This window comes from Seriola dumerili, unplaced genomic scaffold (genome assembly GCF_002260705.1).
Source record: "Seriola dumerili isolate Sdu_G_001 unplaced genomic scaffold, Sdu_1.0 BDQW01000478.1, whole genome shotgun sequence".
Lineage (NCBI taxonomy): Eukaryota > Metazoa > Chordata > Actinopteri > Carangiformes > Carangidae > Seriola > Seriola dumerili.
This window is the reverse complement of record NW_019174733.1, coordinates 4,503,712-4,529,267: the sequence shown is the minus strand read 5'-3', so window position 1 is coordinate 4,529,267 and position 25,556 is coordinate 4,503,712. Positions and strand designations below refer to the sequence as shown.

General features: G+C 40.3%; 1 protein-coding gene across 1 annotated transcript in view; it reads right to left on the bottom strand.

Annotated features, from left to right (window-relative positions):
- The window catches only part of bicc1 (BicC family RNA binding protein 1), a 54,070-nt gene extending 28,831 nt beyond the window's left edge, over positions 1 to 25,239 (bottom strand). Inside the window, exons 1-3 of the mRNA XM_022763741.1 lie at positions 24,771 to 25,239; positions 8,283 to 8,329; positions 587 to 656 (exon numbers count right to left, since the gene is read on the bottom strand). Of these exons, the coding sequence (XP_022619462.1) occupies positions 587 to 656; positions 8,283 to 8,329; positions 24,771 to 24,963 (310 nt within the window). The 5' untranslated portion in view covers positions 24,964 to 25,239. The remainder of the gene's footprint in view (positions 1 to 586; positions 657 to 8,282; positions 8,330 to 24,770) is intronic.
- Between the last annotated feature and the right edge of the window lie 317 nt (positions 25,240 to 25,556).

Below are 25,556 nucleotides of genomic sequence, written 5' to 3'. Positions count from 1 at the left end.
CAACCCCCCCCCCCACACACACACACACACACAGCAGAAACAGCAGAAAGTCCTCAGTGCAGATGAAGTTACTGTCTTGTGAGGAAACGGCAGACATGCAAGCTTTCATCTTCCTCTAAATTAATTTTTTAATTAAAGCTAGTGCAACCTTGAAGTACTTTCCTCGTGTTGGTCCGAGTGTAATGGTTTTACTGGGAACATATTTCTAGTTAAAACAACATAGACTCAATCATTAACCTATGTTGTTACTTCAGACTCCTACAATCAGTTTAGTTGTCGGTCTCGTTGTTGTACATCTTGTGAAGTACTTGCGAGTGAAAGGCTCTGAAGTTATATGTTTAAAGTCCGAAAACTGATTTGCTGAAGACAGAGCTTTAAACGTTGATGCATTTGATGAAGGGCAAGTTTGGTCTTCATTTGAAATCACATTCATACAGGTCCACTGTTCACTTAACCCTCAAGTTGCACAAGAAAAAAGTAATGCAGGCAAGGCAGGGATCCAATATAAGAATAATCTGAAAATGAGATGTAAAAAAAAAAAAAAAAGAAAAAAAAAAAAGGGAAAAAAAAAGAAAAAAGTAGTTACCTTTTTTGGACTTGGCTCCGATTTTCAGTTTGGACGGCCATGCTATCTGTGTTTGGGTCTCATCCATGATCTGGAACAGAGTGAAGGAAAACTGACATTAGCTTATCACATATCATATCAGTGTTGGCAGACACTGTGTCTGCAGGAAAAAACAAGCAAACAAACAAGCAAAACACAAACTATCGCATCAGCTTGCAGCATGTGATTTGGCAGAACAATAACAGATTGCCAGCCTGTATGCAGTATATGTTCATCATAATTATACTGTAATATCAGTACTGGTGACAAACACCCAGTATCCATTGGGCACAGTAGGTATTATATAGGACCTTTTTAGATTTTTTCAGTGTCTTAATGTGGCTTTGGCTTCACTTGAAGTGTGGGCAACTCTGATTCTCCTGTGCTAGCAAATATTAATATAGTTGACTTAAGAGAACATATGGAACAAGGTATTAGCAGCCAAAAGAAAAGCCTTACATGATGAAAAGTGGTATAGAACGCCAACATAGCACAAAAAAAAGAAACAAAGATCTGCTATTCTTCTTTATAGGTTATGGAACCTGGAGAAGTCGGAGCAGCAGTTTAAACATGTCTGGTGATATAAGTTTATACATTTCCAGACATTGTTTCGTTTCAGCTCAACACCCGAATCCTCTGAACGCAACACTACCTAAAAAAACCCCAAACAAAACATTAAGTACGCTTGGCTTTGGTACACGTGAAAAATGCCAACAACAATCTACGTTGAGAGCCCTTTGACAAGTCTAGTCATCGTAACCAGGAGCATATGTACTGATGTGAAAAAAGCAAACTGCTGGCAGCACAGAATGAGTAAGGCGCTGGTAAAGATGCTGTCAGCAGACCAATCGGGGGAAATCGTTTTACCCAATCTCCTGCTCCTCTTTTCAACCACGGGGAAGCTCACCTCGCCTGGATTTCTGGCTACAAATCCACAAACACACCCCTTGAAAAGTGCAAACTTGATGTTAGTGGAAAAAAAAAAAAAAAAAAAAAATACAAGTGGAAAAACTGTCAAACCTTCCAAACCAAAAAAACAAAATGAGGAGCTGACATGCTCTCTCCTAATGGCTCTGTCCTCGATGTGCACTATCCTTGTTTTCACAAAGGTCCTGTGGTCTTCAGTTTGTTTTAGTACTTTCCAGGGGTTTATGTTTTCAGGGTGGAGAAGAATATGAATTTCTCAAAGTTTTCAAAGCCACGTGATCAAGCACCGGAGGTCTGCCTCAACCCATTACATGAGCAAAAGCCGCCACTTAATATTCCTTGGTGGTCCAGTGCATTAAGCAATGAGCCACATTCTGTAACTCAAATGGGAAAGAGGGTCCATTAAGATGAAGATTAGATATTAGGTTTATTAACACTGCTAAAGCCATCCACAGCCTTCATTAAACTTTTTTTTTTTTTTTTACAAGCATTTTCAAGTTTTATCTGCTCTTCTTCCGTGCCAAAAATAAAAACAACGGCATGTATTCCTAAGGGAACTGATGCACAAATCAAAAAGGGAAGTGCTTAAATTCCTCCATATGTTCTTCTGGAAGTAGCATGGTCTGCTTGGCATCCTTTACAACTAATTCTGACAGCATGTCCACCGCTAGTCTGACACACCTGTAAAGCAGAGAGACAGCTTTGCTCTTTACTCTGCAGCTACGTACTCCGGGTCCATGATGGTTGACTGGAAGCCCTTTCAGGCCTCGCTGATTTTCTACAACCTCCTATAATCAAATTTAAAAGAATCGACAGCCTGGACGAGCAACAGCGTGAGGCATCTCTGCCACTAGAAAACCAAACTAAAACAAGTACCTGTAGTCAGAAGCGTAACCGTTTTCAAAAGCACCTTTTTATTTATCAAAAGCAGCTGCAAGTTTTTGGTTTTTTTTAGGCTTTCTTTGTTGTAAATGCACAGCAGAAAATTAAGAGCTCTTCCTTCAAAAGACGAGTTTGTCCGTTCTTTAGTAAAACAGGATTCTGAATTCCTCATAAAACAGCCAATGAAAACCATTGCAAAACACATCTGTACTACTGAAGTGTTTTTTTGTTTGTTTGTTTTGTTACATTCTTGCTTCCCTCTCTTGAGCTCTTGGTCCGGGTTGCATATCTTTGGTGATTTTTATTATTTTCTAATGGCAGACAAACATTCTTCCAGTCATTCTTATGATGTCTTCTGCTTGTGCCTCTGTGTTTACTTCAAGTTTCTACTGAGTGAATCACAAAACTAGAAGGAAATTTTAATCATCATCATCATCAATGCGCCATGAAAATAAAGACGAATTCCTTTCAGATCTTGCGCTTGGCTATTTTTGTAAGGAATTCTTCCGTGCTATCATTAATGTGACTGAGCTGAAAGGAGTTCTAGCTTTAGCATCAAGCATGCTAATGATCGCTGAATAATGTCCACTGACTTGAGACCTTCCCATCCCTCCCCTCTGTAATATTATCACAAGTGCTGCAATAACATAATCAGTTTATTCACTCTTAATTGTTTTACACACAATGGAATTTAAGCCTGAAACCTAAATCTGATGAGTAGTGTGTTACTGGATTTAGTAGCCTGAGGCACAAGCGAGTGTAATCATGACACCATCCCGCCGTCGTCTTGTATATGTGAGAAAGGAACAATAAATCACAAAAAAAAACAGACACCCGTGTAGCTGTATGTAAACCTTTTCTTCGTTGACTGAAGTCTCATGCTCACACCAGCAGCTGGATGTATCACAAACAACATTAAAGGACATTCTGTTCTCAGTGATAAGGAGAAATTCCTTTACTGTTCCCCCCACTTTCACATTGTTTGTCTTTTGTTCCTTAAAATCAGCCTCCTGGGACGACGGCTGGTGAGTCTGGATTTTGTTATAGAGGCGTTTGATTCAAAACCAAAAATTAAAGAAATATAACAACTGATGCAACCTCTCAGAGGATGTTTATGTTACAGTGGCAATGTGAGAGCCAATGTGTGATGAGTCACTGAGATCAAAATAAAAATGTCATTTAAAAAGTGCTGATTTACGATGAAAATGGTCTTTTCGGTACTTTTCAGCAACTATGTAAAAACATTTAATACGCGGCCCTGTATAAATGCAGTACAGAAAAAGCTCATGATAAAAACGACAAAAGTAACATCATATCAGAAGTCACTCCAATTATGTTTTCCTAAAATTATCAAACTGCATAGCCTATGCCTCATCAACTTTTTCTCTAAAGGGCCTTGTTCACAGAGACCTGTTTCCTGTCCAGTGTTGCTGTTCTTGGCAGCGTCCTGCAGATGGGACTGATTTCTAACAGACCACACACCATTTTAAAAGGGTGGATGGCGTTTATTTTCATGAAGGAGCTAGCAAATACCTCTCAAATGGGTCAAGATATTTGCACAAATTAAGTTACCTACTCATATAGTGCTCCACCCTTTCTTCTCTGCCACCCCACCCTTTCTGAAATGAATAAATACATGATTGACTATGGTTCTGATCAGTTTCATGGCACGACCTTGACATGATGATTGGTTCTTAGAGGTTTGCAGCTGGTGAATAGAGACGTGTGCAGAGCTGGAGGTGAAATCAAACACGATATTTAAGTAATGTCCTGAAGGACAGCACATGTGTTCAGCACACGTGACTGTGTGTGTGTGTGTGTGTGTGTGTGTGTGTGTGTGTGCGCGCACATTTATATGTGTGTACATATAGCACAGCAGCAATCAACATGGTGGAGGCATGTTTCCTGGCCTGCACTGCAATGGTGCAGCTGTTTATGCAGCTGGAATGTCTGCGTGTGTGTGTGTGTGTGTCCGTATGTGTGTGTATGTCTGGTGTGTGGGAGGGGAATACGGAGGGGGTGTTGGGGGCCGTAAAGACTTGGTGAGTGGAGCTGAGACTGACCGAGGGGGCAGCAGAGCTCGACACTGACAACATTGACTCAACTATACCCATGAGACTCACCAGCCATAACTGAGTTCATGTTAACAACCCGAGCACTAACTTGAAGCTAAAGCCCCATTAAACCTCAGGTCGAATACTAACATATGCATAGTTATGAAAGAGCAATGAAAATTACAAGGAAGGGACTTCTGCATAAAACTTTCTATTGCTGAAATGCATCAAGACTTGAATAAAGACTCCTTCATTAGAGGGAGCATGATAAACTAATTCAAGCTGCTTGATAAAACACAAACATTTGTTTATATATGTTTTGCTTTGATGGCACTCATACTGACCTAGTTATGTCAACATCTCACAATTTTTTACCAACCAAATATGTCATCCTGACAGTCTTAAATTTCCTATTTGCCCTGTGTCAGCGCAGAGAAATACAAGAAGCGCCAACGCCATAAACCAAATGAAATGAATTACGCCTGGCCTGAGATCTGAGTGCGCTGGCACTTACATATCACGCCTGGCATTATTTACAGAACCACAACTGCTGGGAAGGAGAGATGGAAGGGGGGGTGATGTGGTGTGTGGGGGGGGGGTGGGGGATCAGAGTTGAACTGGCTGGGGGTTCAAAGGCCTGTCTCAACTAAAATCCACTCCAAGCTCTTCTGTGGTGCACAGTTATCGCCTCAACCAGCCGAGCTTCCCGGCTCTTCACTGTCCCACAGCTCGACTTGTGCGCAGCTCTCCAAACGGCTTATTGGTCTGCGCATGATTTGACACTGCAACAGTTCACAGTCCAAAACTTTCACTGCAAAACAGAGTGTTTATCTGTCCACTGATGCAGGGTTTTCTGTTCAACAATCAAGCACGTCATTAATAGAGAAATCCCCTCGTTATACCAGACTGATAACAATGACACACCAGTGGTTTAATCGAGTGAAAAGATGAAACAACACTCAAACAGCGGGAGGGAGGGAGGGAGGGGGGTCTCGGTGGATGAGGGAAGAGAAGGAGGGAAAACATGCGGCAGAGACTGGAGACCAAAACAAAGACTGAAAAGAAAGAGGGGCATGTAGCTGCTGCGTTTCCCCCATGTGAGCTGAAGGGACTTGCACATTTCCTAATTTCCCAGCTGTGGCACCCTCCTGTGGTCCCACTTTGTCTGCTATCCTTTTTACTTTTTCACTGACTGCATGAAGAGGGCGGACTGTTCGCTCTCTATTACAAAACGTTTCTCTGGACTCAAAGGAAGTCCAGCAGACACTGAGTAAGAGGGTTTGATCAACCACAGGGACCGGGGAGAAAGTGCGGGGGCGGAGCATTTTATGTTGCTCTCGTCAGCGACTGAACTCGAAATCTCACTGCTGAGGCAACTTCAAAATCTCATTCCCAAAGCCTTGTATGTAAAAAAGTTTGTGCGTCAGAAATGACCATATGCCTCCTTAGGTGTGGGACAGAGTTGCTACGCATGTACTTTATTAGTCTCACTGAGTGTGTGTGGCACATGGGTGTGTTGGACAGGCAGGAAGCGGTCCAACTAAGAGTTTCCATTTTCATCAACTTCAAGGTATTTCACACACCTCATCCATATTCTTTCAACAATACTGTTCCAGAGTCGCACTCTGTTTATTTTCCTGACTTTAATTGGGCATGTATGGTGATCACGCTATCAGAGGGAAACTATACAGAGTTATCCAAATGGAAATTCTACAATAAAAACATGACTTTAGCACTCCTCCTTTACTGCCCCTCCACAGCCTGCCAACTCAAACAGCTGCACACTAATTTCTAATTGACAATTTAACCTTTGGTAACCACAGTTTCTTTGAACAAGCTGTGACAATATTACAGCCACAGACTTTATAAACCATGACTGCCAAAGCTGATACACCAGCAGCCGTATTTTGTCAGAATATCTTTGTGGAGCGAGGTAGACACCTACACTGGATGTCTTACACATTACAGTTATATTCAAACCAAAGGGGGCAGTGAAGGAGCAACAGTATAGCTAGAGTTCTTGTTAAAATTCCAAGGAGGGGAATCTTAAGGCGCCTGGTTTGCATTACTTGGTTTTTGAAATCGACTTCAGGGACAGTTAAATTGCCTCCTTCTTTGACATTTAACTCAGCTTCCTAACCTCCAAAACCAAATACGGAAAATAGACAAAAGGGAAATGCTTAAACAAACCACTATCAATCATTTATTTCATTACAGCCATTAACATACTATAGAGGGAGTTCAACATACTCAGGAAACTGAATTTTAAACACCAACAAATCCACTTGAGATATTTAAAAGAGAACCACGTAATTAACAAGATGCCTTCATAGTAACTGCTGCCCAAACTCAATGAAGGCTAATGGTTAACTTTGATTGTTGAGAGTGTGATTGTTTTCATTTTCAGCGCCATGTGACACTGAAATCACACGCACACGCACGCACACGCACGCACACACACACAGCAGTTAGGGTTTAAATTAAACAAATGGAGTGTATCAGGGTTATTTCTTTGCCAGTTCGTAAAACATGAACACTCTCTCATCTACTGCTAATGGCTGATTTTCCTGATAATGAGGCCAACTGTGGTCAAACATTGTTGCACAAATGCAATGAACTGTTTCAAGATTAGGGTTGGGCAATAAGGCAAAAACATTTTTTCATGATCATTTTTTTCAGACAGATATACACAACTGAATGTTTCGATTCTTATCCATCACATTGCATCAGGGAGGTTAAAATTCACTCTGCAGCATGAAAACAACCCCAGACATACAGCCAGAGTCATAAAGAACTACCATAAGAACTACCCCCCCCCACCACACAGAGCCCTGATCTTAACATCATGGAGTCAGTCTGGGATCACATGAAGACCCAGACAAGTCCACAGAAGAACTGTGGCAAGTTCTCCAAGATGCCTGGAACAACCTGCCAACTACCTTAAAAAAGGAGAAGTGGTGTTGTTGTAAAGCCGAAAGGACGGTCACACCAAAATACTGATTTGATTTAAATGCTTTCTGTTTACTGCACTTTGTATGGTGTTAACTGATAAATAAAAATGACTCATTACATATGTATGAAAGCATCAGTTTCTAACTGTCTAATTGGGGAAATAAGGATCATTGTTTTATGAGGTTTATATTGGTCAGGACTCGCTGTACAAATAAAAGGAAACTCACTGCTGCGTGATGAATGAATGTTCGGAAATGATTTCATTGTTAGAGACATGGAGGCTTTAATAGGACATGTGCTTGCTAAAAACTAATCTTTGTAATTATAACTTGTATGAAAAGACCATTAATTCACAAAAGGAACTATTTAAACTCTACACCAACTGTTTAAAACCAGGCAGGGTCACAGACTTGACTGATCAGTGAGGACAATGTGAGCAAGCAGTGGAAAAAAAAATTCCCATTCAAGATTATTTAAGATCACTGAGGCAAATCGTTATTTCATTGCACATAATGAAGCTTCTGAACATTAATTAAATCAGTGACAAAGAAAAACCAGTGAGGCAGCACTGGACTGATCAGTCTCTCTTCTTAAACTGTAGAGATGATCAGGCATATTATGGTACATTATGTAAGTGAGAAAGGCTCACAGTGTTGTGTCAGCTGCGTTATAGGATCAGAGCCCCGGAGTGATTTCACGTCACTTTCGTTCCATTGTTTTTGTTTGTTTTGATTTGTAATTGCGAGTGACTGGAGGAGCACCTGACATCTGCTCCCTTACCAAAGGGAGAAGCGCTGCTCAGTGGGCTTGAACGCAACCCAGAGACAAAGCAAACACTATCCAAGCGCAGACTACACACTCACCTTCTGAAAGAAATCCTCCCCGCCGTTGACTCTCCCCTCAGAGGCAGCTAGAGTGAGACAGAGAAAGAGAAAAATAAATTCATAAAACCACACAGAGCCACTCAGTTTTTGAATACACAATGTAACCTCAACACAGCCAAATCACACACAGATTATCCGGTCTCCTCAAAATGTTACGGTATCTTCACTCAGAGTTGTGTTTATGGTGGATCTCCATTTCTTTGGATATTGTGTTTGGCACAGCTACTCATGCTGCTCATTTGCAGGAATGGAATAAAATGTTCCAAGTCATTTTCTATAATCCAAGAGATTGGACACAGCTTCCGTGTAACAAATTGATGGATACTGTGAAAATATTTGGGCTTTTTACAGTAGCCGTTAATGGAATATTTCATACCACACTTGGGTCAACTGGTGTCAGTTTCACACATCTTAAAAGAGGTTTTCACACTTTTGAAATTTGTCTGTCAGCACACTCTACACTTCCCGCCCTGGGAACTATACAGCAGTATATGAAAACTTGTGAACAACCTGTAAACAAAATAAGCACTAAGGAGAGCCCTGGTGTTTTAAAGCCTTTTTCAGACCGGGTGAAAAAGCCAAGAAACTTCCCTCAGATGATACAGTAAGCTGCAGAGAAACAGAGGGCCAACTACCAAAGTAAGTCAGACCTGTAGTCACTAAAAACACATCTGCAAGTCCTTCAAGCTGTGGCAGCTCTGTTGATACAAAATACATATCTGCTCTCCAAGGAGGATTCTCATGTTCCTCTGTCATTTGGGAGTACAGGGAAGGTTTAATGATGCGTTTCAGCCAGCGATCCCGAGATGGATGTGCTGCTGTCTGTGCAAATCTGGGTCAGGAGCAGCAGCAGAGTCGATGTGGGTTATACAGCTCAGTCATAAATGCTGAACTTGGTGCGAGAATGATATCGTGACTAAAAGAAACCCAAAATCCTGCTTTGTTTCATTTGAAGGAGAGAACTTGTTTATTTTTATTATTTTTATACTTTCATCATAAAGTGATTAAAGGACTTTTCATGTCTGGATGAAGCTGAAGAAAATGTAGTCGTTCGACAGAACATTTATCAGCAACTATTTTGATTACCAATTAACCAAAAATTCTCTACTTTCAACTTCTCAGTTGTAATGATGTGCTGGTTTTCGTATGTGGCAGTAAATTCAATATCTTTGTGATTTTGACTGCAAAACGTCACCTTGGGCTTTAGGAAAATGTGATGAACAGAAAATAATTCACAGATTAATCAATATAGAAAAAAGTTATTAGTCCCTGCCCTGCACACTATACTTCAAAAATATTCTTTGCAACCACACGGTGAATTAGACAACTTGTGAATTTACTGTATATCTGCAAAATATTAGTTCAGGGGGAAAGAAGGCTGATTTGGAGAGACAGGAATCTCTTTATTAGTACTTTTGTTTCAATGATGACTAATAATGACATTTTCTCCGCCAGACTGAAAACATGTCATGACTGTAAGTATGAGTCACAATGGGAAATTCTTCCTTAAAAGTGAGCTAATCTAGCAACTTAGAAGGTGGGTAGAAAGCATGCAGATACACACAGATAAGACGATGATGTGAAACCTGGATGTGGAAAGGCATTGTTATGACTTTCCCCATCAACACCACTTTTCAAGGAACAAACAGAGAAAATGAAAACCCTCCCTGACCAGCTTCATTTTCAACCAGAGCCGACATTATGGCCTATAGTGATGCAGTAATTCCGGCATCATGAGCATCTAACACATGTTTGTACTTACACAGGCTGCCCAGTAAACAAGTGCAAGCCACAGTTTACAAAGACATGCAGAGTGGTCTGCCTGGGCTCAAAGGGTAAATTAATTTCAAATTAAATTTGTGTACATCAAATGCTCAGCACTCCATTACACTGATAAAAGATGAATTAAGGGAAATAAGGATGTACAGTATATTAGAAACTGATGTCCAATGTAGGCCAACACAATAGTTTCACAGCATGTCAAAGTCAGTTTTCATAAAGCAGTCAAAGAAATGAAAAATGTTCCAACCACCAACTATCACCCTTCTGTCATTCTTATCCTGCTTAATCTACAGCACAGCCTCAGTTGTAACAGGACAATATCCAGTTCAATACTTCACATCACATTACCTGCTTTGGACACACTCGTAAAAGAAAATTCCTCCTGTTGTGACTCCCATGAAAGAGCAGCAGTAACAACAGATGGAAACTGTCACAGATGGGGAAATGACAAAGTTGGATGCTTTGCTCAGCTGCTTCAAGAGCCTCTGAATTTTTGTTTAAAGTTACAGTAATCTCACCAAGTGGCTAATACTCACAGTGATGCACACGGCATGCATCCAAATGCTTTGGATAATCAGATGAAGAATGATACAGATAAGGGTGAAGACAGCAGAAACAGCATGCAGCTAGCCAAGAACACTGATATAGACCGACTTCAACACTTTAAAGTTCATTTGAGATTTAGGACTACAATTGAAACAATAACAAAGACGATATTAGTATACAAATTTGACAACGATTGGTTACCAAGTAATTTTTTCCATAATAAAAAAAATACTTGGTCACAGCTTGCCAAGCTCAATAAGTTTCTGCTTTTCCTAATCTCATATGATTGTAAATTAAACACATTTGGCTTTTTGACTATCAGACAAAAATAATGATGTTTAAGATTGCAAGCGGATGAGATACTTGTCATTATCTATGAAATTTACAGGATAACTACTGAATTGAAAAATGATCAATAGATTCACTAAAACTGAAAAGGAGTGTTAGTGGCAGCCCTAATTATGGCTCTATCTGAAGATCAAACAGTCTGCATTCACACAAAAGCAAACGTATTTGGTGACTATGACTATATGACAGTAGCTTTAAGTGTTTCCATCCAATATCTAGATTAGTATAAACAGCTCCCTTGGATTTAACAGCTCTGAGAGAAGTGCTCAGTTCTCAGGTGGCCTGACGTTATCCAAGACCATGAAATACCATGTTACTGGAAGTGCTTCCTGTAAGAACTAAGACAAACAAAAAGAAGTGCAGTAACAGCCAACAGCCTGTTTTTCCCCCGCTTGGTTTACTGAAACAGTTTAGTAAAGAAAGTCAGTCATTTTTCTTTGTGGTTTCTATTCTTTCATCGACTAAACAAAAGTAAATCCCAAAGGTAAAGTCTCTGTCAGTGGGAAATTAATGAGGCAGGGTGTATGGTAAGCCAATTAAAATGCCACTTACAAACATCATTTGCATTAGGACAATAATATTCTAACTGATCTGCTTTGATCATACACTATAGCTTATACGTTTCACTTGAACTGTCATGGAGAGGTAACAGATGTCTCTTATTATTCACAGAGGAAACATGTATGAAAAAGAGAAAAGAAAAAAACAGCCTCTGCTTTATGCCTGCCTGAGTTGTGGAGATGCTGTCAGGCAAAGTGACAAAAGAGAAGATGCGCAGCTACCGCAAAAGTGATGCTTGGTAAGAAAGTACAACACTTAGACCAAGTAAAACACAAACCAACAAACTCCACAAACTGTACATTTTAATACTACTTCAATAACACTTTGACAGCTGTGACATGCAATTTATCCACGCCCTGAATTATATGCTCCTCTTCTCCAAAGCAACCATGCACATACAAAGATGCATTACCAACTGATGATCACACATGCTCCTAATATGCAGTCAGACATGTATAGTAGCAACTGGTGAATTCAAACAACTCTAATGTCAAAGTCAAACAAGAAGATCAAACGAGGCCAAATTATGACATTTTTCAGGAAACAAATAGTTAAAGAAAATGTGTTTGCTTCTTAACCTTTATACACACAGCGTTTTTGTGTGTGTGTGTGTGTGTGTAGGGAGCTGAAAAGAATCTGATATGAAACATGAGTGAAAACATGAGCCATGTGCTGAGAGCAAAACATCCTGTTGGCTCATGTGTGGTGTGTTAACTGACCATGGGAGAACCCAGTGCAGAGACAGGAGGGGTACAGTGTGGTCTCCTATGAGCTCTGGGATATTTACTGAATGTAGACTTTCTAAATCTGCACTGAGCTATACGTTAAAAACAAATAAGTAATTGGTTCAAGTTTCGAAAAACCCATGAATGACAACATGTTCAACTTGAATTCTGCTCTCTTTGTTTGATGTAAGGCAATAGATACTTGAGGCATTTGCAGCTACTAGAGCTTCTTGGAGCAGACAAACGTCATTACCCTGAGCGCCAGCCTGGCTCAAGACCTCTGAATGGAAGGTTATGTGTTGTGTTCATTGATGTCGTTTCCCTTGTTGAAAAAACCCCTGAGCCAATGAGAGCTTTGTAGGTGGGCTTAAGAATGAGGATGTCATCATGTGGAGACAAAGATAGATGAAATCACTGAAGCTACACAAGTTGTTTCTGCTGCTGTGAAACAGTAAAACTGATTTATATTTATTTGTGAGTGCCGCCAATGTGGCGGTCAATGTCGATTAACCCGGCAGCCACTAATAAATCAACGTATGGGAAACACTGGTGTGATTAGAAGGCTACTTCAGCACTGTGTTAGATTATTAAAAAGGGGTCATGATGGTTTTGCATGTTTGAGTCTGCTAACTACAAGTTGCATATATTTTTGATCACTGCTGAGTTTGTATTAAAGTTAATGATGCATTCAATGGAGCACTGAAATTTGAAAGTCAGCTGCTGACTGGCAAACTTTTTAACGCGGGAAACCACCAAATTCAAATATAGTGGTCAAAAAATTCAGGTTCTCTTTAAAACGTTTGCTTGTAGATTTACTTTGCCAACAACATAAGATGAGAAGGGCAGAAGGAGACCAGAGAGATCTTTTTCATTCGTCTCCTTCACTCAAAGAATTGACAGGCATTTTACCACAAAAATGCATAGCTCATGCCTCATTACTTAGATAACCAAGACAAGAAGCCTATTATTTTGTCTGCCAACCAAAAAACCCAGTTTAAATTATAGGCCTTCCCTAAGTAAAAACGACCAAATGGTTGAAGAGCACATCCCTAGTTTAAAGTATATTTTTCAGTGTTTGGTAGCTCTGGTTTGTATCAACGAGACTGTGTTTCATATGTTTCTCAAGTGTTAGGATAGTGGTCTAATAATGTTTTTCTCATCCAGGTTATACAAGGACAATGTAGGGCTCCTCCCTCGCAGCACAGCAGATTGTAAAGGCATCATGGCTGAAAAACAATACGAGACCCCTGAGCACAGATCACATGTTGCAATCGATTCCGTCCTCTGGTGTTTTGGTTTTTTTTTAATTTTTAAATTTTTTTTTTATATATATTGGACAAATAATGTGGCACTGATGTAAAGCAGTTATCTAAACTGTCTATTAATCTGACAAGGTAAACATGATGGTTGCGTTTAATGAGATCCACACCCTCTAATTCGCTCCATATAATTATTTAATGTACCTAATCACTGTCACAGCATGTAAAGAACGAACTGAGTGAAGTTGCAATGGAAAGATATAAACGACTCAAAGCTGGCAGATGGACCAGGGTCTGGTATCCATTATTTTGTGGAGAGACTAAGTTTCTGGGAGATTCCACTGCTTTGACACTGAAGGAATGTAAACAGCGTTGATTTCTACAGTTATGGCTTCAATCCACACACAACAATCAAACAAACAATAGAGACATAGGCCCTAATAAATCAAAAGACATTTTTGACATGAGTATTTTCAATATAAACTGGTGTCAGTTTCTACACTATGGAGCTTTAATGGAAAGATTGAAAGTAGTAGTAGCAGTAACAAATTAGAGTTGACAAACTCACTATGACTTTTCCAACAAGTGGGCAAATACCTCAAGCTCAAATGTAAGAAATAATATTTCTAACATGCTATATCAGTCACTCTATAACCATCAAATAATGGAGGGAGAATTTACACACCTGGTTACCCTGATATTCATGCTGTGCCAGAATTACTGGGCGAGAGCTTATATTGTCAAAGGATCTCCATGAAGACAGGAGCTTTTAGATTACAAAAAGCAAAAGAGAGCCCCTAAAGGCACCAGCTAAATCTCTAAACTGCAGAGCTGCTTAGACAAAATCCTCTGCACTGGCAATAATCACACAAGGACTTAAGGTGAAACTTGGGACATTCACAGAAAAGTCTACGCACGCATTAAAATTCTACTTCCCCTGGATAGGATTTCAAAACACATGACAACTCTAATCTAGCAAAAGTTTGACATCTCAGTCCACCATCTGCTCACATGCCTCCAAAGTGAGACGGATTAATATTAAAGCCAGACTTATGATCCCCCACCTCCCCTTGGCTGAGAAGACGACGACTACTACAAAAGAAACTACATTTCCTATACTTTTTTGAAAAGGGGCGGGAGAGCACAATGTTTTCACACCAGCTTTCCAATGTCTGTCCCTCCAGTGCAGCTCTCAGCTGATTCAACATGGAGGTGGTGAGAGGGCCTCAAGGAGCCGAAGCAAAACACATGCAATGCAGCACCCATTGCTCATTAATACATGTTATTGTATTGTGCAGATATGACATCTGCAGGCCTGACTAAGACGGGATAATTGTTTCAACCAAGATTTGGATCAGAGAAAAAAAAAATAGCAATTACTTCATTATCTGCAATCCACATGACATCTCTTTTTATAACAAGGGGTTTTTCCTATACGAAACTATTGTTAGAGAGAAAATCTGACCTTGTTTAACTTAACAACAGATGTCACAGTCAAAACTTAACATAAAACTGCAGCTTATGAGACAATTTGACTTATCAAGGGCTGAATTAGTATCCATACATTGTTGTATTACTCATTCAGGGTGGGTGAAATGGATTAAACATCTGTCAAGGTATATGTAATATTTTATTGCAATACTGATATAAAAGTCTATCATGATATAGTATATTTCCTGGAAGTTCAACTGAAGTTAAAAAAAAATCTCCAGCTGGGAATTTCTGATTCTGGCTAATCAAGCGATTAAACACACGATACATTCACTTCATCACAATGTGATCCAGGATTTTTTTTAAAAACCAAACATTTCTGCTCTTTGATTTACATGCAACATTGCCCATCAAAGCCTGATTCAACCAGAGATTTTAAAAAGCTACCTCAGTAGCAGTGTTGGAAAAATCTCTGAGTGGTGACGTACACACACACACACACACACACACACACACACACACACACACACACACACTGAGTAATTTAAATCCAGGAAGCCTGTTTGAAAGGTATATAATAAGTTTAAGCTATAAAGCAAACAGCCCATTCAGTACAGTCAATAGCATTCAGTCAGGCTGTTTTCCATTAACGACGGCTGTTCTCATCAATCAAGCCTAAATGCTTCATTTCAAAGACAAGATGTTTCTACACGTGCATCACCTTGCAGCTGACAAGTAGTTGGCAGTAATAGGGTTGAGATCAACATGAAAACAGACAAAAGCCAACACTTTAGTCTCCGTGTGAACTGCTCTGGCATACTCTACGCAGGCTGGCATCTAAACAAAAAGACTCCAACGCCTGAGAAACATTTCAACTGCTTCTCCAAGACAACAGTGGTATCTAATCACCAAGTAAGAATTGGGGAAGTATACAGCTACAGCGGAACTGGCTGTCTGCTTTATGTGGACTTTCATAGCAGCACTGCCAGAGAAGCATACTGAGCTTTGAACACCGACATCTTTATCTTTGTTAAAAGAAAACTGAGGGGTTATTAATGTTTTCTGGCAGACAAATATTCCTCCTACTACAAATATACATTCAAATATATTCTGTAATTATGCACAAAATGACCAGAGATTTAATCCTTGAAGTTTGTGGCATAGTCTGCCATTCCCCCAGTGGATTCAAATTGAATCCACTACCTATCCATGAGGGAATCCCAGGATGCAGCATGTAATCCAATGTTAGTGTTTTTTTATTTTTATTTTTTTATATGTTATTATCTTGATACCAGTCTCACTATTAACAACCTTTAACTGTACGCAAAATTCAAATCACAATTGCAGTTAATCTTGATTGATCCTTTTATTAAAATCAACACGAGTTTGTTTGGCTGCACTACAACAGATAAACCTGTTGCTCTTGTGTCGGTCGCTACGGGTGCCACTAAAATCAAATGGACTGAAATCTTAAAGAATATAGCATGACGCTTTGATACCACTAGCACCTTCCTAATTTTTGGTAATGAGGTTATTCCCCACAAAATTAAACACCTGTCAATGTATTTCTGTACCGAGTCACCTCTGTACTTTAAAAAACGGCCCCTCTCAACTCCCGCTGTGTTGCCAAGCAACTGTACTATCAAATAAATGAACTAAGTGCCAGATGTTGCTTTTTGGCAGACAAAGATGAAAGCCTGCCAGAGAAACTAGAACCCACTGACCCACAGGTTCACACAGATGACAAAGTCTAAAAATAATTAGAAATGGACTTAAAGTTTCTCCAGCCAAAACTGTTTTTCACTGTGTCCATAAACACCAAGTCCATTATGACTTCACATTAACACATGCATCTTTGCAGCAGAATGATCCACTCCAGGAAACGAGACCTCATCAAGAAGTTATTGGTAACATGTTTGGGTTATCATCTCCTCCTTCATCTCCCTTGTGTGAATGCTGCCAAGTGATTACACAACACTGCACATTCCTGGTGCCTGGTATCTACTGTGTTAGATCCCCCGCAGAGCACAGGGAGTCGGTCTCACTTTGCAGGTCATGAGTTGCACTGTAAACATTACATTATGCTATTGGGAAATCACTGACATGTCACATTCATCAGCATTTCAACCATAGCACATCTTTCCTTTGAAGACATGATGGGTCTGTACATGATTATTACTCAATCTCAGAGTTATCTCCACTGATATGTCAATCACAGGATTGATACATAACAGAACAGCTCTAAGGAAATAAAGATAATTCATTTATGGCCTTTTATTAAACGCCTGCTCTTGGACTAACTTAGGCAAAATGAAATTTCCTTTTCTTCTGTTTTTTTTCCACCCTCTCTCTTTTGTTCAAGTGGAGAGTATTCTGGTAACAGCCAGGAGTAGATCCAAAAGGTGCTCTTATAAAAATGCTTTCTCTCCAATCAAGGCAAGTGGAGAAAAGGCAGATTGTACTAGATGTTGAATGAGGAGAGAGAACAACAAACCAAAACCTGAGGTTCTCCGAAGATAAACACCGAAAGCTCTTGGGGGGGGGGGGGGGGGGGGGGGGGTAGGGTGGGGGGTGGGGGGAGTGGTTTAGGGCTGGGTGGTGTGCATGCATGTGTGTTTCTGTATTTGTGTGTGTGTGTCATGAGTGCGCACGCGTGCAGCGTAAGTCAGGGCTGCCCCCTCCGAGAAGCGTTTCTAAAATAGCAACCGCAAACCAGACAGAATGTAAATCTGCACTTTGAAAAGGGTTGAAGAAAAAGAGCTTTGAGGGACGTAGAAAAACAGGTATTCATTTCAGCCCATTTACAGTTCCAGGAGCATAGAAATGGGTCACAGCACTCCAGCTCCACTCGGACTGTTGAAACAGGACTCCTGGTTTTATTTTCTTGAGTAATGAATTACAGGTTTTTCCGCGGACTGAAGGTGAATTATATTACAGCTCCTGAAAGCTTCATCATGCCCAGGATGAAGGAATTCAACGTGTAAGCAAAGTTGAATAGAACTGTTTAATTGTATCAGCATGTTTCAGTAAAACCTGAGAGAAACAGGGAGAGAGAGGGAAGATGGCAAGAGAGGTAACTGGGCAAAGTGAAGAGTAGAATTCAGCAGTTAAATCAAATGAAGCATCTAAATTAGAGACTGGTTGTTCTGATGTGTGTTTGCTTTCCACACAGTTTAGATTCATTAGCTTGGATCAACACTCTGGGCCGCACACTCTGGTGCAGGTTAAAATAATTCTCAAGATTCAGCAGACAAAAATTAAAAAAAAAAAAAATTTTACTTCCTACTGGTATATACATGTTTATATGTATTATTTTCTCAAAGGCAATATGACATATTGCTGTCCAGTGAAAACCACATATATCCATATTTGGTGCTTTTCAGGCTTTGGGACGACCTGAAGGATTGAATGCTCGTAACAGGCTGTTTTCGCTGTTTTGGGAAAAGTTGACTTTTCAGAAATGTATGCCAGTGCTTCCCAAAAGATGCAGCAGGAAAATTCTAATTCACTAAACTTTACTCCATCTACTCAACCAAAGTAAGCAGGTCTGCAAATAATACAGCATCAACTGCTGGAGCTAGCATGGCTAACAAGCTAACTTCAGGATTCCTCAAGCTGAACGTGACACACAAACTCTCATTTTCCCCATATATTCTTGTCCTTGCTATTAATGTAAGCCATGCAGCCCCCCTCCTACTCTACAGCGTGTATTCATTCAGCATGACATTAGATAACCACGAATAAATACAATCAATATTTCCTGAACAACGACAGGTCAATCCTCCTCTTTCCCTCAAATGGACAACTGAAGATTCTCGCCATTTCACAGGTCAAAGTTCAATCACACTTGAACTCTGTGCGAAGCAAACAAGGCAGAACCTATTATGGAAGCAAATGCATCTCTACTTTGTTGTCATGAATGGGAAGCATTTCTTTGTCCTGACAGTGGCCGGCACCTCCAAAAGAAAAAAGAAAAATCAACTGCTGCTCTGGTACAGTCACAGCTATAAACACACATTTTGCACAGAATCCAGTCAGAATCTGGTTTAAACATCACAATATCTCCAACAAACTCATGCGAGAGAATAAAGGATTTTCACATCTCGACACGAGAGAGGGATTTTCCTCTCAAGTGCTGGCTCTATCTGCTGTTTTCCAGTCTTTACTGCATTTTTTCCAAAGTGTGGTCTGTGTAGGGTTTCTCTGCTTCTCCCTCTTTACTTTCACTTTGGAATAGTCAAATATAACGGCGTTACATGACATACAGCACTATATCTGAGAATCAAAAAAACTTCAGAACAGATCGGATCAGTTATAGAGATCATGATGTGCGATTATATACAATTCATTGTGCTTTTTGGCTGCAAAACTGAGGAGTACAAGATGCATAACCACAAGTGCTTCTGATGTTCAAGTCTATTCAGTAATATTTTTTGCCTGGGTTTGGTTAGGTTAGAAGGTCGGAGTCAGGATTGTGTTATAGTGTAGGGATAATGACCCAGGGAAGTCCAACTTCTCCATAGTGGATCTGATGGAAGCTGGAACAACAGAGCAGTGTTTTGAATGCTCAAGAGGGAGCAACAGAGGGGGAGAACGAGGCAGAGAGGAGAAAGCCTGCAGCACATTCCCCACAAGACACTCACTTCCTGTCTGTGAGTCTTACTCAGCACCCAGGAGGAAGAGGAGGATGAGGCCCTCACACACACACACTCCTCATTACGTGGGCAGTGAAGCCAGAGAAATCATTCTCTAAACAATAAGCAGAAGGATATTGAAAAATAATAATCACATTTTCACGAAAGGACCAGTTTCCTTTCTCAGAGGAAGCGTTTCAACTTGCCTCCAAAATAATATGTTCTTCTGTGAGCAATCTGTGGTCTACACACCAAGTTGAGTGTGAGAAAACATTGCAACGTGCTTATTCAGAACAAGTCCTAGTATCAGTATCTTCCACCCAGAGGATATAAGATGAAGTATTGTATCATATTACCCTGATAGCATTATCGCTACATACTGAAAATGCATATGAAAACCTCGTCCCTTCTCACTGCCAAATGCAACAGTTTGTCCATTCTGAGACAAAGCTACCCAATAATAGTCTGTGGTTTAGGAGCAGGCAAACAAATTAGTTCAATGAAGAAAATGATTCACTAAGCCTAATTGTATGTTGTTGTCGCAGTTACTCAGCAAACATGTTGTTAAGATGTGTGCACACACTGGCCCACCAGGAGGCTATGCACAGTCAGAAACACCACTAACTTCTCATCATTACAAGCCTGAGCAGGGAAACCCACAGCAAGAGCTCTTCAAACTGACCCGTACACATTAGAAGACATCAGTAACGTATACTTAAAAAAAAAAATCCATGGAAAACCCTGTTGTACATGCAAACACAATAAATTTGGATAATCAGGGTTGGAGAAAATGTTACCTCTTTCCCACACTTGCCTCTGGTCTCTTAAGTTCATAATGAATGTAAAAAAAAAAAAAAAAAAAACGGCACAAAAGTTCTCTCACACTGCTCCCTCTACACATAAAATTATCTTTCAAGCTCTCATGCCTCTGTCAAGGTCTCCAAGCCATTAACTTGGGAGTTCTATTCTAGGGTGCCAGCAGTACAACAGTAAACCCAGATGGCTGTCAGGGCGAGGTTTTGTTGTCACTTCACACTCTATTTACCAACCTGAGCCCAGGAACCAGGCGTCCCTGCCAGTGGGAGAGACAGTAAATTTGTAATTGCTAAGCAGTTAATAATTTCCATTTTCTCCTGATGCAAATTGTGCTAGACCGGGGGAGTAAAATACAGCTGATTCAAATACAAGGTAGTTTAAGTGTGCACGCTGGGATTTTGCTTCAGTGTGGGGAAATGCTGGTTGAGTCACTAATATCTTTTAATGAGCACAGAGTGCTCCTGGGTCATTTTTATTGTCCGAAATTTATGCAACCTCTGACTAAACGCCTCTCCACCAGTCTGATGTTCCACTCTGACCCACTTTGTGTACCTTCCCAGTACAGGCAGGTTTATTATCATTATTATCATCATCATCATCATCACCATCATCATCATCAGGAAAACATCTTCAAATTCCTGACTGACAGCCAATATAATCACTATCATTAATGCACTTACGAGATTCTGTTTTTCTGGTTATATCTTAAAAACTGTGATGGTCTGCCACATCAGTCAATCAGTGAATCACTTCCTGAAACCTTTCCAAATGATTGTATTTTGCACCCAGAGGGAGAAACTGGGAGCAGAGAGATTTCACAGCAATGTCACAGCTCGTCTACGAGACAACGCACCACACACAATCAATGAAAATGTAATCTGTGGAGCAAGTTGATGCTAATTGCCTTACAGCAGCAGGTTTGCCTCTCTAATTCAATGTAAAAGTTAAACCGCCCAAACTCTCAGGCAAAACATCGAGGACAAAAAAAAAAAAAAAAATTTGGTAAACACACAAGCGTCGGGCTCATTTGTCTGAGCAAACATACACTGCATCACCCCATCAGTCCTAATCATACCAATTAGCTTGCTTCTCTAAACAATGGACACCACATATAGAAGGATTTGATCAATACAGCCTAATTAGCATACTGCATATTGGCTGCAGCTGAAATTGAACTGCAGCAATTAAACTGAATCCATGAATCTAAAATAAAGAAAGAAAAAAAATCATTGCTTTAGTCCTAAGCATCTTTATGCTGTAGTAACTTTTCCTGTTATGCGTTATAAAGATCAGAGATGAATAGTCTGCTAATTGATTTGTTAAATCGACAGACAATTATTCAGCAATAATTTTTGATAATAAATTACCCATTTAAGTTGTTTCTTAAGCAAATATGCCAAATATTCTGCAACTGCAGCTTCTCAAATATTAGGACTTTCTGTTCTATGTCATTATAAACTGAGTATCTTTGGGTTTAGGACTGTGTGCCATACAAGACAACAAGACATTTGAGGATGTCACCTTGGGTTCTGGGAAAATTTAATGAGCACTACGTTGCATTTTTCATTACTTTGTGACTTTTTATAGAACAAACACAAAATAATCAATAGATCCATATAATTTTCAATAATGAAAATAATAGTCATTAGTTGCACACCCAGTTTAAATCTAATTATCCATTTCCTCCATATATTATTTTTTATCTGATATTCAATATGTCCCTGTTCTTTGTGCAGTTTTTCCACAATTTCTAAAGAAAAAAAAACCAAATGTCTTTGTCTTTCACTCAAAACCTCTAATGAAATGTGTACGGCAGAAATGTGTTATCCACACGCAAGAGAGTGAATGAACACAAGAGAGTGTATGTTTAGCCATACTGTACACACACACACAAGCAATTTCCTTAAAGAATAGCCACTGACATAAGAGGTGGTTGTGAATGCAATTTCCACGGCAGAGGATCTGAATATAAAAATTCAGAAAAACAGCTTTGATATTTAACAATTCTGGACTAGGTGGTCATTTAAGCCTTCAAATTGCAAAACAGTGCAGCCATTACCTAATCTAGCAGAAAAGATGCTCAGGTATTGTTGTTAGGGAAGTGACCGCAGCATGATTTGACCTGTGGCTCTTTGCCGAGGGTCAAGCTCACTTTATTTTCCAGGAAAAAGAAGCCAGAGATACCGTCACACACAATAAAACACAGAGTAAAAATAAACTGGAGTTCCCATAAAATTATTTCATTATAGTCCAAACTCGGGGCTTCAGAACATGATGTACCATGTCAAAATCTACAGTTTATCCAATCAAAACACAGCCAGATGTTACACAGCTCTGACCCAACTGGACCAGACTAAAAGAGCTATTTATTGGGATTTGAATTCAAACTTACAGCTACAGAACAAAAAAGGAGACGAGAATCTCTGACCCCAGGGAGTTAAAACAAATCTAGACCATAACCAAAGCTTTTTGTGTCACCAGATGCTAGGACTGTGAAGTGTCTATTCAGAGTTAACCAAGTTACAGATGATGCAACCAGACATCCTGGATTCGTGCTGAAGGTCAGAGATCAAAGGTTAAAGCAGTTTCACAGTTGAGATAGTACGGTATTTAAACCTGAACCTACAGCTGAGCAGAAAGACCAGGAGACAGTGGAACACAGCAGTTATTTCGATTCTACATCCCAGCAGCATTGTCAACATGAGCAGTGTCAGCCACGATGTCATGAAGCAGCTATTGGGAAACAAGATGTTGGCAGAGATACAAGACCAAATTAAAGACTGAGTAAACTGGATATATTATACATAACATATACAGACGCACAGACCGACACATTTAGACACACTGCGTGACGTGGCGCATGGTATGTCCGGGACACTCAGATTTAGGGCCGGCCTCTGCTTAAGTTGTTTTCCTGGAAGAGTTTGGGATGACATGGAGCTTTGAGGAATGTACTGAGGAGCGAGGCAGCAACCAGGACATTCTCAAGGGGAACTACGTGTGTGCGTGCAAGTGTCTGTGTGTATAGCATAAAGGATAAACTGACTTCAAGACCAGCTGCTCGCTGAGGATTACTCCCAAAGTTAGTCACAAATGTAAATCACTACTTAAATACTCCTGATGAGCGGCTCTCACCATGTTACAGTGCTAAAAATTTAAAGCTATACTCATCAGCAATGTGGACACAGTTTATATCATGCTTGTTTTAATTACAGTTCCTCCACAGGTCCTGTTTGGCCGCCTCCCAGCTCTGACTTACAGTCTTCCTGTGGAATTGATAAAGAATCCAGCAGACTTACCTAATGCTGTAATATTCCACTCAGTGTTTTGAAATGTGTGATAAATGACCTCAACCTGAGTTTCCAGGGACCTCTCAACAGAGCCCGGTCTGGCCTCTCTTTATGAGCTTGTCATCGCTTGTTTGACTGTTCACTGTCACGTCATTAGAGGAGAGCTCACACCCTGGATCAATTTTATCACCAAGAGGAAAACATGCAGTAACAGCACACATGCAAGAAAGACATGATAATGTACAAAAGATAGATGACTTTTTTTTTTTTAAGAAATCTGGTGTTGAGTTGAGACAGACTGCATGACAGTCATGAAAATGTAATATATGTAATTTTCTAATGGAGACTGTTGCTACTGTACTTAGACCAGTTTCAATGATTATTTATAAACTTTCAGATCCTTTTCATAACATTTTTGTTGGAGTCCGCCAAACGCTGCTGCACCAGTTGTTTCTGTGTGCAAACTGTTTTACTGAGAAGTAAATGAACTGCATGTTCAGGTCAATTTCAGTTTAGTCTACAAACAAATGCACGCCATGGGAGTTTGTGCAGCGACAGCTTGTGGTCAGGGCATGTTACTACCTCCATAGGCACAGCACGACGGCTACATCATTGATGGTTAACCCTCTCTCATGCCTTTGACCCCTTCGACCTTATGTTCAAACATTAGTTTCAAGCAACACGCACGCCCATATAACTGTAAACTCAGTGAGTTCTTTAGCTGCTCAACACATCGTTTTCTTTAGTATATGAGGTGGTGACACTGACTGAAGTCACAAATTGACTCGGCTTAATTGCCCTAATTGATTCGTTCCGGATCAAGCACATGACACGCTCCTGTTTCCTGGTCGTGCTGACAAGGAGTCCTGAAATTTTAAGCTACTTAAAGTAATAATTATGTCCTGAAAGTGTCATTTTATACGTCCAATTTGAACAAAGGGCCGTCAGGAGGCTGCTAAAGTGTGCAGCTTCTCGGAAACAATGACAAGCAACACTCAGATGAAACGTGAAAAGAAAAACGCATTACTAAATGAAATACTTAAACATGTCACTAACTTTGTACTTAATTATTTACCTAATAACATGACTTCCAACTTCTTACGGTCCACCCGAAACCTCTCCTCAGTCCACTCCGGATCTGGCAGCGGATGGGGGCCGCTCAGATCCTCCTCTGATCCCGGGAGAGGAGAGTCGGTGCTGCGCTCGCTGTTAGAGCCCTGGTCCGACTGCTGCAAGTATCCGCTTAAAGTGTCGCACTGGGCAGCCATTGGTGCTGCGCAGCAACTTCTCCAGAGGCCACTGCGTTTTACTCAGAGTTAAGTTGAGCTGAAGCAAAAGCGTTGAACCTCTGGAAACTTTCTTTCTTTTTTTTTTAATTCCGTCACTTCGCGGTGTTGTGCGAGCTCATTGCAGCGCAGTTGAGACCTTCCTCCGCAGTTTCTTTAAGCCCCTTCGTTTTCCCCCATTAGGTAGACTTCTAAAAATAGGCAGAGGCACACTCGTACTCTCGCTATAGGTTGACTCCCGAGTTAACGGAGAGCCGCACAGCACACTGCAAACACACCAACCAACTCCTCGGGAAAGTTTCACGTGTCATCCTGCAAAAAAAAGCGGGACTCCTCCCAGAAACACTTTTTTTGAGCATCTACCTCCCCCTGGGTTCCCGTGAAAGTCCTCAAACTTTAGTAGGCTATTTGTGAGAAATGCAATGGATTCAATTTGTGTTATTGTGGGACTTGTGGAGTGCACAACTTTTATATTTCATTTGCGGGAAACTGCAGAGGGATCATAGCCAATTACAGCAAACAAAATCATAGTTATCATGAGCTGAAAATTATATTACAAGTCAATGTAATACCAC